Source organism: Manis javanica, chromosome 3 (genome assembly GCF_040802235.1).
Source record: "Manis javanica isolate MJ-LG chromosome 3, MJ_LKY, whole genome shotgun sequence".
NCBI classification, from domain to species: domain Eukaryota; kingdom Metazoa; phylum Chordata; class Mammalia; order Pholidota; family Manidae; genus Manis; species Manis javanica.
In genome coordinates this window covers 80,381,516-80,394,155 of record NC_133158.1, presented here as the reverse complement: position 1 = coordinate 80,394,155, position 12,640 = coordinate 80,381,516, and the positions used below count along the sequence as shown (strand labels likewise).

Genomic DNA, 12,640 nt, shown 5'->3' with positions numbered 1-12,640 from the left:
ATTCAAGCATAACTCAGGCCAGATCTACATTTATTGACTGCCTATTGTATGCCAGACACTATTCCAGGTACTAATAACACCAATATAAATAAACACAATTTTTATAATGTACAACCTAAGTCCAGATTAAATCAACCATTATGAAGAAACCTACAGTATACCTTAAATGGTAACATCACTGCTGTCTGTATAAATATGGAGTACCAATGGAAATAATCCAATAAATGAAATGGGGAAGGACCCTGATAACAGCACATACAGCCCACTTAATTTGGCACAATGTATTACATTATATTGCACTAAACTCTCCAACTAGCTGTCAGAATTTTAAAAAAATCATTAACTTTTAGTATATGAACAGTTCTCTTAAACTGGACTGTTTAAATGTTATACACTTTGTTACTCAAGTAAGAAACGGATGGGAGTGTTTATTTCTAATGAATATATAACCATTCTGATTGATAAGATTAATGAAAAACAAATGTTTGCTTTATAATCTTTGCCATTTATTCTGGGACTTACCAGCGGACGCACAATCTGATGAATCCCTATCTAGCATAGGGTCCAGAATGGTTGATAGGAAAGAAGCAGAACTAGTATAATGCCAGTTGGGGTGGTTTTTCTCATAGAAAATTGTCATCCCATCTGTGAAGCAGCTGCTGCAAGTCACGGCTGTGACTATATGACAGATGGTAATAGATTCACTTAAACAGATGCCGCAGTGGACAAAACCTCACTCCCTCTCCATCTTCAACATCTGACCCAATTCCGAACATATCTCAGGAATTGGGATGCAGAATAGGGAGGGCCTAGTAACCTAAATTAATTCCTAAAATTTTGTGAGGTACAGGCTAGAAAACTTCTAAGAAGCTCAATTTTAGAGAAGATTACTGAACTTTTTAAAAAGGCAAAATAATAGCAAAGCATAACATATAAAGCTAGTTAAGATACATAAATTAGAACTCTGAGTCTATACTTTGGTGTAAGAATTACCTTGAATACTCTTTAAATATAAAATCTGAGACTCTACTCCTAATGATTCTGATTCAATAGTTCTGGGGATGAGGTTCAGAAGCTACAGTTTACTAAGCTCCCCCAGGTGAGTCTAAGCGGGTAATGTGGCCTGACATCCACAGGTTCAAAACTTTGAGACTCCAGAACTTTAGTTGGATAACTTCTGTAAACTAGAGACTGGTGAAGAGATAATGAATGGTCTCTCCCTTCACGATCAGCTCAGGAAGTCAGACACCAAAACAACTAACTAACGTGAAATGAAATGAGTACTTTATAAGCAGTATTGTAAACGCTCAGAGAACACAGGTGCAAGCAGTGATCTCTGCTGGGGATGTGGGAGAAAAATGGAGTGTATCTTTTTGTAAGAAAACAATTCATAAGAGGTGGCATGCGTGCTGTCATTCAGTTACTAATATCTACATTCTGCTCTTTTTCTGTCATCACCCTGTTCAGATTGCCTTTCCATATGCTTATGGTACCCCACATTGTTTTGTGTTTTGGTCTATGTAATTGGTTATTTTATTGTCAGCATCCTCATGTTTGTATAAAAGCACAAAGTACTAAAGACAACCACTGTGCTGTGCTTATTTATAACTATGACCTCCCATACTTGATCTAGTCAGCTTTTATTGTGGATTCTGTCTAATAATAGCTTCATAATCTTTGAGTTGTTGAAAACCCAGTACTATGCTATTTGTTCTCTTTTTTGGCTCAAAACGCTTAATTTGTTTTCTAACTTGAATACCAAGATGCTGTTGATCCGTTAGGGATATATTCACATTGCAGCATTCTACCACTAATCATCATTTTTTAAGGTGACTATGTGTGACAAAGCAAATCATTTTGTCTACAGCTGCTTCAAAGTTTACTGAAGAAGTCAGATTTATTTGAGATAGTTTACATCAGCATGCCAACAACTTTAGAATGCTGAAAGAAAATTTAAGGCTTACAGAATAAATGCATGGCCAGATGTTTTCTTCTAGAGTATAAGCATGAATTCTTTTTCATATTATAATAGTTTTATTTGAAATTTTTGAGACATTCTTAATATCTCATGATCAGAATTTACCTTACCTTCTCAAATGCTGAAAGAACTGGTGGCAGGATGCAAAATTCCAGTAGTACAATTAAAGTACAATTACAAAAAAGGTAAATAGATTATATATATGTATATAAATATATATACATACACACTTTACAGTCATATATGTGTATTTTACAATTATATATCTACTTCACAATTATATGTATATATATATATACACTTTACACTCATATATATACACAATACTTTATGATCAAATATATGTGTACATATTTGGTACTTTAATACACACATGGATATTGATACTATCTTGCCAATGGGTTTCAGCCCTGGGCAAGTTCACTATGGATTCCATGTGACCAAAGAAATTGACAACAAAATGTTCTTGGGGTGAAAGGTTATACCCAAGTTTATTTTTAGGTGGCAGGTTAGTCACTAGAATCCCATTCACTCAGAGCGAGTCTGCATGCAACAAGCTGGTCTCTGCCTCTGGGCCCCTCTGTCTGCACAGCCATCCTCTGGGCCTCTCTACCTACACAGGCATCCTCTGGGCCTCTCTGCACAGTCGTCCCGCACAGCGGTCCTCTGGGCCTCTGTCCTTGGCACTGCCACCACTCCAGCCTCTGCTATGCTCTCCTGCAGCCTTGCAGCCCTGCCACTGTGTTGCGCCCAGAGCACTGGGTGGAGCTCTTTATATGGAGTCAACAGCCATGTATTACCCATAGGTGTGCAGTGAGCTAGTCAACCAGGGCCAGGTGAGAATCCTGGCTACAGGGACTCTCATTTTATCCACAGATACATACACTATATAGAGTGTTTAAATATTCTATGTTTACCCTATCAATTCTTTTGAGGTAAATATTGTCCTACTTCAAACTATTTGACAAAGTGAATTATTCTCTTAAATATGAAGGCTTACTACATTTGGAAAGATTTCTATCCCAGCAATGTCAAAGTATTAGTTTCCTCATCTGCAGCCTGTGCTTAGCAAAAGATATGCCCCCCATAAACAATATGGAGCATCAAGGGACACAGAAGAAGGCCTATCAAGGCCCATAAATCTATTCCCAAATGACTTCCTGGGGCTGCCCTGGATCAGGGGGTCCTTCATCCCTCCCTGAACCTAGACTTAATGCCTGAGATGGAGGTGATAATACAACACCCTGAGGAAGAATAGAAAAGAACCAGTATAGCAGGAAGGGTTACTCTTTCCAATATATTAATTACAGAAGAAATAAATTCCATTGAAAGGACTTCAGATATTTAACAATGATGTTTTCATCTATAGGCATACATTGTTCTATACAATAGTAATATCAACCCAAAACTGTAATTTTGACAGTGAAATGAGATGGAGGGAAGAATAGAGAGGAGTCCTTGAGCCACTTAAGCCAGTAAAGAACTGAAATAAATGGAGTCAGTTACAGAATTTGTTATATTTTACTATGGTTTTCCCAATATAAAAGAGAACAGATGAGAGAAAAATGTGATAGGATCCTTTCAATATTAGTCTGTTTTTCAAGTGTTTTGAATGAACCTCAAACCTTCCTTTTATAGTGCCTATCCTAGCACCTCCACTATAATGTCATTTAATATAAGCCTGTCTGTTTCTTGGTCAGTAATTTCAAGAGTGAAGTTCACTCTTTTGTGGACATACATAAGGAAAACTCGACTCACAGGCTGAAAAAATCACTGCTATAAAGGTGAGGGTGTGGATAAAATGAGAATTCCTGAAGCCAGGATTCTCATTGGCCCTGGTTGACTAGCTCGATGCACACCTGTGGGCAATACATGGCTGTTGACTCTATATAAAGAGCTCCACCCAGTGCTCTGGGTGCAAAATAGTGGCAGGGCTGCAAGGCTGCAGAAGAGCAGAGCAGAGGCTGGAGTGGTGGCAGCGCCAAGGACAGAGGCCCAGAGGACAGCTGTGCGGGATGACTGAGCAGAGAGACCCCGAGGACGGCTGTGCAGGACGGCTGTGCTGAGAAGCCCAGAGGACAGCTGTGCGGACGGAGGGGCCCAGAGGCAGAGAGCAGCTTGCTGCATGCAGACTTGCTCCGAGTGAATGGGATTTTAGTGACTGACCTGCCACCTGGAAATAACATTGAGTATAACCCTTTCACCCCAAGAACATTTTGCTGTCATTTTCTTTGGTCACACTGAATCCATAGTGAACTTGCCCAGGGCTGAAATCTATTGGCAAGACAGAGGGGTAGATCAATGGGAATTTAGAGTCTGATGAAGGATAGGTATTTGAGGGTTAATAGGGAGAAAGTCCCTTAGTCAAGGATGTTAACTATAAAGAAGAGGATTTCATTGGTTGAATTACAATAGCAGACAGCATAAAAATAGCAGTTTGTGATTTTTAAAGACCTGCATCTGTAAGCAAATAAACAACAATGCCAGCAGTTGAATACCAACGAATTGATCCTTGCTAATTATACTGAATCACGAAACAAGAGTTTCCCTAATCAACTCAAATAAACTAACATTTCCAAAGTACCTACTATGTGCAAGTTGCTGGGCTAATTGTAATGGAAAAGTTTTTAAAATGATAAATGCACATGTGATCCCAGCCGTTTGGGCATATAAAAAAACTTATTGAATTAAACAGAATGAGTGGATCACTTATGAACTGAAAGAGCCAAATAAATGGAAAGAATTTCATACCCTACTTGAAATCATTGTTTGCCGTAGGTGTGGCTAGTCTGATTCAGGAAATTTTCAATTCATTCCTTATGCAATGAAAGACTATTTTCTTCACATTTCACCAACAATGTAAATAAAAAGTGTATGTTTGTCATCATCCAGTTTAAATTGTAGAAGTCAAACAGTATCCTATCTGAAACAGCAGCCTAGAGCAAAAGGATTCTCAGTGTCAGAAAGGCAAAGGATATCTTTGAAGTTCATGAGAGGAAACAGTTAATTCATTTCCTAATTTCTGGATTTAAAGAAATAAACTGAACATCTTGAAGAAAGAAGTCAAAAAGCATCTCAGTTTCCTGGGCAAATGCAAATAAAGAAAACCACAACCACAACCACCCAATACCAATCAGGGTGGTGTTTCTTGTGGGCCCTTGCTGAGGATTGGTAGAAACTGCATTTTTTAATTGTTCCTATACTTGTCCCAAGATCTTTTAAGAGGCTCGAAGAGAAGAGGTAGGCATTACATAAAAGAAGCCACCTGGAGATTTCTAAAATTCACACAAAAACTTCTGGTAAGAAAACTTACCAGATTTGGCACCTGATCTTAGTGATGGATCCAGAAGCAACCATTGTTTATTTGGATTATTTCTATGCTACAAGCCCAAATCCTGAAATTGAGGAGACCCACTCCCATGTTCCTTATACATCTGTCTTCCTTCCCATCTTTTACACAGCTGTGTTCCTGATTGGAGTGTTGGGGAACCTGCTCCTCCTGAGTGCACTGTTCTTCAAAAAGGGCAGTGGAAGACTGATTGACATCTTCATCATCAACCTGGCTGCCTCTGACTTCATTTTCCTTGTCACATTGCCTCTCTGGGTGGATAAAGAAGCATCTTTAGGACTGTGGAGGACAGGCTCTTTCCTGTGCAAAGGCAGCTCCTACATGATCTCAGTCAACATGCACTGCAGTGTCTTCTTGCTCACCTGCATGAGTGTTGACCGCTACGTCACCATTGTGTGTCCAGCCCTATCCAGGAAATTCAGAAGGAAAGACTGTGCATATGGAGTCTGTGCCAGTGTCTGGTTTATCTCCTGCCTTCTGGGGTTGCCTACTCTTCTGTCCAGGGAGCTCACCCTGATTGACAGTAAGCCATACTGTGCAGAGAAGAGGGCTACTTCCACTAAACTGACTTGGGCCCTGGTGGCCTTAATTTTTACCTTCTTTGTTCCTTTGGTGAGCATTATGGCCTGCTACTGTTGCATCACAAGGAAACTGTGTGCCCATTACCAGCAGTCAGGAAAGCATAACAAAAAACTGAGGAAATCCATGAAGATCATCTTTATTGTGGTGGCAGCCTTTGTCTTTTCCTGGCTGCCGTTTAATACTTTCAAGCTCCTGGCTGTTGTCTCTGGGTTGCAGCAAGAACTCGCCTTTTCCTCAGCTTTTCTCCAGCTGGGAATGGAGGTGAGTGGGCCCTTGGCATTTGCCAACAGCTGTGTCAATCCTTTCATTTACTATATCTTTGACAGCTACGTCCGCCGGGCCATCCTGCACTGCTTATGCCCTTGCGTGAAGAACCATGAGTTTGGGAGCAGCACCGAGACCTCCGATAGTCACCTCACTAAGGCTCTCTCTAATGTCATTCATGCAGAGGATTTTTCCAGAAGGAGGAAGAGGTCTGTGTCACTCTAAAAGGGACTGTGATGTTCCAAGCTCTCTTGGGGGGTTGGAAAGTTAATTTATGTCAACAACAAAGAAAGAGTAAAAGTACTACTGATGGTATTTGTATTTCTTCATAAATACAAGGAAGAGTTAATTTTTAAAGAGGAGACTGAGAAGTCCCAGTGTTTGCGGATATAACTAGGCCATGTGCTATATTTTTAGCTGAGTGGCCTTATTTGACCCTTGCCAATCATGTTCACCAGGAAAAATATAACTCCTACATGTCCTTGAACTCTGAGACAATGGCCCCTGCCTGGACCGGTTCCTTTCTTCAAGATTATTAATGCACATTCCAGCTTTTTCTTTTCTCAAGAACCAGGCTGCCTAGATCCACACCACCCTTCATACTGGGCTCTGAATGGGACTATGCTTAAAGGATTCTGCCCATGTCCCCTGGGTGAGAAATGTGGTGACAATGCAGGTAGCAAACAATGTAATATAACTGTGCTCTGTAACTGATTGTAATGAAGTAGGGTTCTTAAAACTTTTTGTGGTGATTCTTTACCACCTTCCAACATTGTCTTTTACCCTATGCCATTCCCAATGACGCTGGCCTGGCAAAAAGCTCATGAGGATAAAATCATTTTGTGTTTATGATTTGGGACTTTATCACCTGATCTTCTAGAGCATTTTAACAAGAAAGCAAGGCTTGACCTTAACGTCCTTATAATATGCAGTGGTCAAAATGTATCTTATTGTAATGGTTTATAACTACTTTAAAATGGTGTTTTACTATGCTTTTCTGTTTTCATTGCCATTATAAATTAGGATAGGCCTTCGCTTTAATTACGTTTTTTACTTACCCAATTACCTAGTTATCAAATGAAAATGTTACTACTAATATAATTGGAAGTCATCAAATGCTTAGCTAAATGCTTGTGTGGACTATCATTTTGTATTTTAATTAAAATGTTAATGCTACCCATCCCCTTTAGCATCATTTGCTCTGTGTATATAATTTCTAGATTTGATCCAATAATATAGAAAGACAGGGTGCTTTGTATTCAGTTAAAGTAAAAAGAATCCATAATGAAGATTTTAGTGGTACTTTATATACATTTTTTCCAAATCCAGAGACCTTCTTGAATTCCTTCACCCAATAAATGTTTATTGAGTTGATTTGTACCTATATTCCTTTGAAAGACTTTGAAGTGGAAAGCATATAATTAGCAGCAACCACAAAAGGATTTGTAGTAGCAAACATGCTATTGTAAACACTTTTGATGCAAACGAAAGTGGGTTGTTTTTTTACCCCCACTGTTGACCCAAATGAATTATTATTATTTCACTTCTAAATATTAGGAAGAGAAAGCTTAGAATCTTTTCATAGACTAGGTAATTCAAGTTGATCCTATGTAACTTTCACATTAAAAGACATCTCAAATATTGGGTATCTTCTTATATTATAATTTATTTAGAAGTTGAAAATAAAGCTTTTGGCTAATAAATTAGTTTATTTCTTTTAAACTTTCATTAAATGAAAATATAATTTCCTTATATAAGTGTTCTTCTATATTGCATTAATTTCTATCAACACATTAATATTAATTAGTTTTGTTATTCTAACAGCCTTTTAATAATTTATCAGATCAAGAAAAAAACTGTAAATCATGAGAAAATTTATTGGAAAAATTTCAAAACTGAATTTAAACAAATAGATCTCTAAAGATTAAATAAAAACAAAATATAGAAGGCAGAATTTAAAAACAAATAAAGCACTATTACTAGTCATGAAAATCATTGTCTATGAGAAATGCTGCCTTAAAAAAATAGCCCAATCAATCAGCTAAGGTATTTGTTAAGAAATGAGGAAAAATCGGAATTATTAGGTTTAACTGCATCTTTACTGTTGGAACATTGAGCAAATTGTGTTACTCTCCTATATCTAAATGTAGATGGTAATATCTGTGTCTATAGTATTCTCGAGGATATTGTAAAACTAATAAATATGAATTTTTAAAAATATTGAGTAAAAGGTTACTATATAAAACTACTATTAATTTTTGAATGTTGCTTAAAAATTTCTAAACAGAGTATCATATGACAATCACTCTAATTTAACAAATTTTAAGAATCTGTCTACTTCTGTTTCATCTCTTAAGTTTTTGCTGAGATTAAATAACAGTGAAGAAAGATATATTGTACTTTTTAAAACTTTAAATAGATATGCTAACTTTATACCTTAAGACTATCTTACTATATTTTATACTCATAATGTACCAATGATGGAAGGAAATATAGACATATTACAGATAACCTAACTCTGGTAGAAAAAATTTCAAAACTTCATTGAGTTGGTGTGTTATTATGTCACATATGGATTCCTTTGGTATGAAAGGCAATTTACATTATAATAGCATTAAAAGGTTTATTATAAATTATTTGGTTGTGTCTCATTTTTCATATTCTTAAGCCATAGGATTTCCACATTTTTAATAGGGAAAAATTCTATTTATATAAATATGTAGCTACAAGTACATGTAGAAATATAGACATAAATGTACTACTTGTCAAGATTTTTATTATTTTAAGAGCTACCTTGTGGTAATTTAATGTCAATATAGAACAAATCAGCACTTACTTCCACAAGTTTCTAGAATAATATTCTGGCACCTTAACACAATTATGATTTGATGGTTATATGCAAACCTAGAGAAACAAAATAAAATTTAATAGAGTAAATGTCTAGGGGAATTACTGCAGGTTAGTATTATTTGTTGTCATTTGTTTAAGCAATTGCCATGATTTTAATAACAAAAGATAGTCATCTCTTCAGCATTTCTCAAGCAATTTTTCTCAAACTTATCACTGAAAAGTTCCTCACTAAAGCCTGGCAAAGAAGATGTCTGATAACTTATAATTAATTAAAATAGATATACTCAAGTCTCACGTATTTGCAAACACACATTTACTCCATTTGAGCCATATTAGAAGATAAAAACTAACCTGATATTCATCGCAATCCTTTAATTTGTCCACTCTAACAAGTCCAAAATCACCTCTGAGTGAGAATCCAGTGGGTGAGACTAACAGTCTTAAAGGGAAGCTATGTGCGTGACTGAGAGTGGACTATTACTAAGGAGTCACAAGTTAGTTTTTAAATAGATGAAGAAATGCACAGTATGATGGGAAGCTGAGTGAAAGAAATCTTCCTCAATGATTCATCTTGACTCCTTCAATTTCCCCCCTGGTGCTCTCAGAAGTGAGAAATGACTTGTCAACTGTGTGTGCCGCAGAAAACAGTAAGCCTCAGTTTCCCTGCAGTGCTCATTCACAAAAGTCAAGCAGTATCAAAAGAAATTTGCTTCTAAAAGAGCCACTGCTGTAGCCTGGTACCGAGCTGATGGCCTCCAGTCCCATTGGAGAGAGAAGTTCCATCTGGAGAAGAGAAGGAGGATAACTGTAACTAAAAGAACACATGTAAATGGTTACTGGATTTTGTCTTCCACAGAGATTGTTATGGATTGGTGTGCCTGTTATTATTTTAAGTTATTTTCTTTGAGTCAATATTCTTTGTTTTTATCAAGTCTATGAATAAACAACCATGAGTAGACTTTACATGTAAGTGCACAGGAAGAAACAGCAATACCAGTGACCTGATTTTCTATTGCAGCTGTAAAAATCTACCTTGGGCTGAGTTACTCTGGTCACTTGTTATCTTTGTCATTTGCCTTAGTGGAGTAATGTTTCCTAAATGTATTTGAAAAATAGGACTTGCATCCTAAGATTGTATCCCACAACATTCAAAGAAAAAAAATCTACTTTAAATATACAATGCTTTAATTGTTAATAAAATGAAGGTTTATGACAGGTTAAATCAGAATGAAATATAAACTCACACAAAATGTCCCTTTATTAATCTACAAGTGGGGGCAAATATTCTGTTGTTGGCAAACATTATTAAATTAAAAAATTCTTAGTTTGTGTATATGAGTACCAAATTTCTAAGATCCAAAAACACTTTAAAATTACAGTGGAGATATTTTGTGTTGGCCATATGTGGTTAAGTTGAAATGACCCATTAAAAGGATTTGTGATACAATGTTCATATTATTTTTGTAATGCTCTGCAGATTTAGTAAAGGATATCATCAATCTGACATTTGGTGATTTTTCTTATTTACTAATCAAGATTTAATAATTAGTTTCTTATCACTCCCTAGTTAACAAGAGTTAGGTTTCATCTACGAGCATTTAATTTGTTAATATTAATGAGAAACTTAACATTTATATCTGTAGCTCCTATCATTCTGATTGGAAAGATTTCATTTCCATATTATTATTAGTTCAGAATGAAATGTAAAAAGGGTTTCCTTGCTAGAATACTTTATGATCTATATTTATAAATGCACTCTCCATTTGTTCTTAATTATATACAAGGCAGAAAATATAGATTTTCTCATGATTTCTTAGATCAGATAAAATATTATGTATCAAAAAATCATACACAGACTGAAAATTATTCTTGATTTTTAAAAAATTTTCTGTGCCAAAGTCTTCAACAAGCAACTCTGTTCTTTTCATTATAGAACATAAACAGTGTTTAAAAACTGTTGATTGCAAAATTTACACAAATTCCTAAATTTGCAAATTCTGGTATAACATAAAATGTACTCCATATAAATTTAGTAAAGTATAGCCTCTCCAGAGATACTTCATGGTGTATAGAAAATAAAGCAGAAATGAGATACCAATCCTGGAGTTTGGCCTGACCTGTTAAGTCACTCATTCCTCATCCCATCATAGGCCAGTGGTTTAAATTTATGCCTTTTATGTCATAGACCTGTGGAGTTCCTTGAAAACAGTTGATATTTCAAACATCAAACTGTGAATATACAGTGTCTAATATACACAATGCACTATGACAGATATATTTGTTATTATAACTAATAGATCCTTATTGTAATTGATGGGTTGTAAAACAGGCATATTGCGGTCACTCACAAATTTCTTTCTCTTTCTCACACACACACACTCACAGAAATACAGAAGTACAGTGTTCAAATGCAGCTAATGAGCTTCTGCTGAATCTTGTTGTTAATATTCAGTCTCCAGTACTTGACAGAATGCAAGAAAGGAGAAAACAAAATATAGTAAATAGAAATACAGAATAAAATGGCATTTGTAAATGTAAATATATGAACAATTACAATAAAAATATAAATAAGAATAAAATTTCCGATTAAAAAGTTAAACCAATAGCTTGTGCCCACAATCAACTACTATATATATATAGCATTATTAGACTTTCTGATTTAGAGAGGTAGAAATAAAACTTGTTTCTTCATGGAGTTTACAATCCTCCCATACTTACATATTTTTTGAATCAAAGAATGAAGTACTAACACCAAAGAGCTTATTAGATAAAAGAAAATTACAAGTCAAATCACTTTCTATAATCCTTTCCAAAGTTTAGGGAAAAGCTGTATTTAGTCCATATACAGGTCATTTCATGTAATTGCCATTTGGATGATTATTTCCTAAATATTGTCACATTTCCTTAAAGAAATATTCACATTGGCATCCCCAAATGAAATTCTTCCACTGTCCTTAAAGACTGTTAATCCTAAAAGATTATTTTTAAATACCAGAACACATTTTGAACAGTATTAGGTTTAAATTTATTTTCAAATGAAAAACTGAAAAAGATAAGTAAAGTAGATAAATTGATGCAGACCTTGCCCAAAGACTGATTTAATGAGGTACCCTCTCACTTAACCCTCAGTTTAGACCAGAAGTGAAACTGACAACTCAGGTAGAGAAGTGGTAAATGAGAATGGAAACTTGGCCTGTGGTTTTATGTTTAAAGCAAAAAATACAGATTCTGAACAGTTAAGGTTAGATAGAAATGGCTACTCTATTTCTAATGAAAAAGATGTTCATGCAATGCAGATCTGACTTGTGTGCATTAATAAGAACAGTTTAAATTAGAAAAGTGTAAAGAATTGAAAAATCAGTGCAGAGCTGCACAACTTACAGTCTTTAGGATTTTAAATCACATTAATTTCACTCATATAATTCAAATATAGAAAAAAATACCACCAATAAACAAGAAAATATTTATCATGACAAATATTCAAAGATGTCCAAATTAAAATAACAAGGTATAATTTTTATGTATTAAATTGACACAGCTTTAAACATTAAATACTGAAGTTGACCAGGATTGTAGGTGTGGGGTATGGGAAAGACTTCTTGGACTGACTGAGTGTA

The 12,640-nt window shown here is 35.5% G+C and overlaps 1 protein-coding gene across 1 annotated transcript; it reads left to right on the top strand.

Annotated features, from left to right (window-relative positions):
* The first annotated feature begins 5,212 nt into the window (after window positions 1-5,212).
* On the top strand, window positions 5,213-8,788 carry GPR15 (G protein-coupled receptor 15). The gene has a single exon (XM_017672730.3). It carries the CDS (start codon window positions 5,316-5,318, stop codon window positions 6,396-6,398), a length of 1,083 nt encoding a protein of 360 aa, XP_017528219.1. The 5' UTR covers window positions 5,213-5,315; the 3' UTR covers window positions 6,399-8,788.
* The last annotated feature ends 3,852 nt before the right edge of the window (window positions 8,789-12,640 follow it).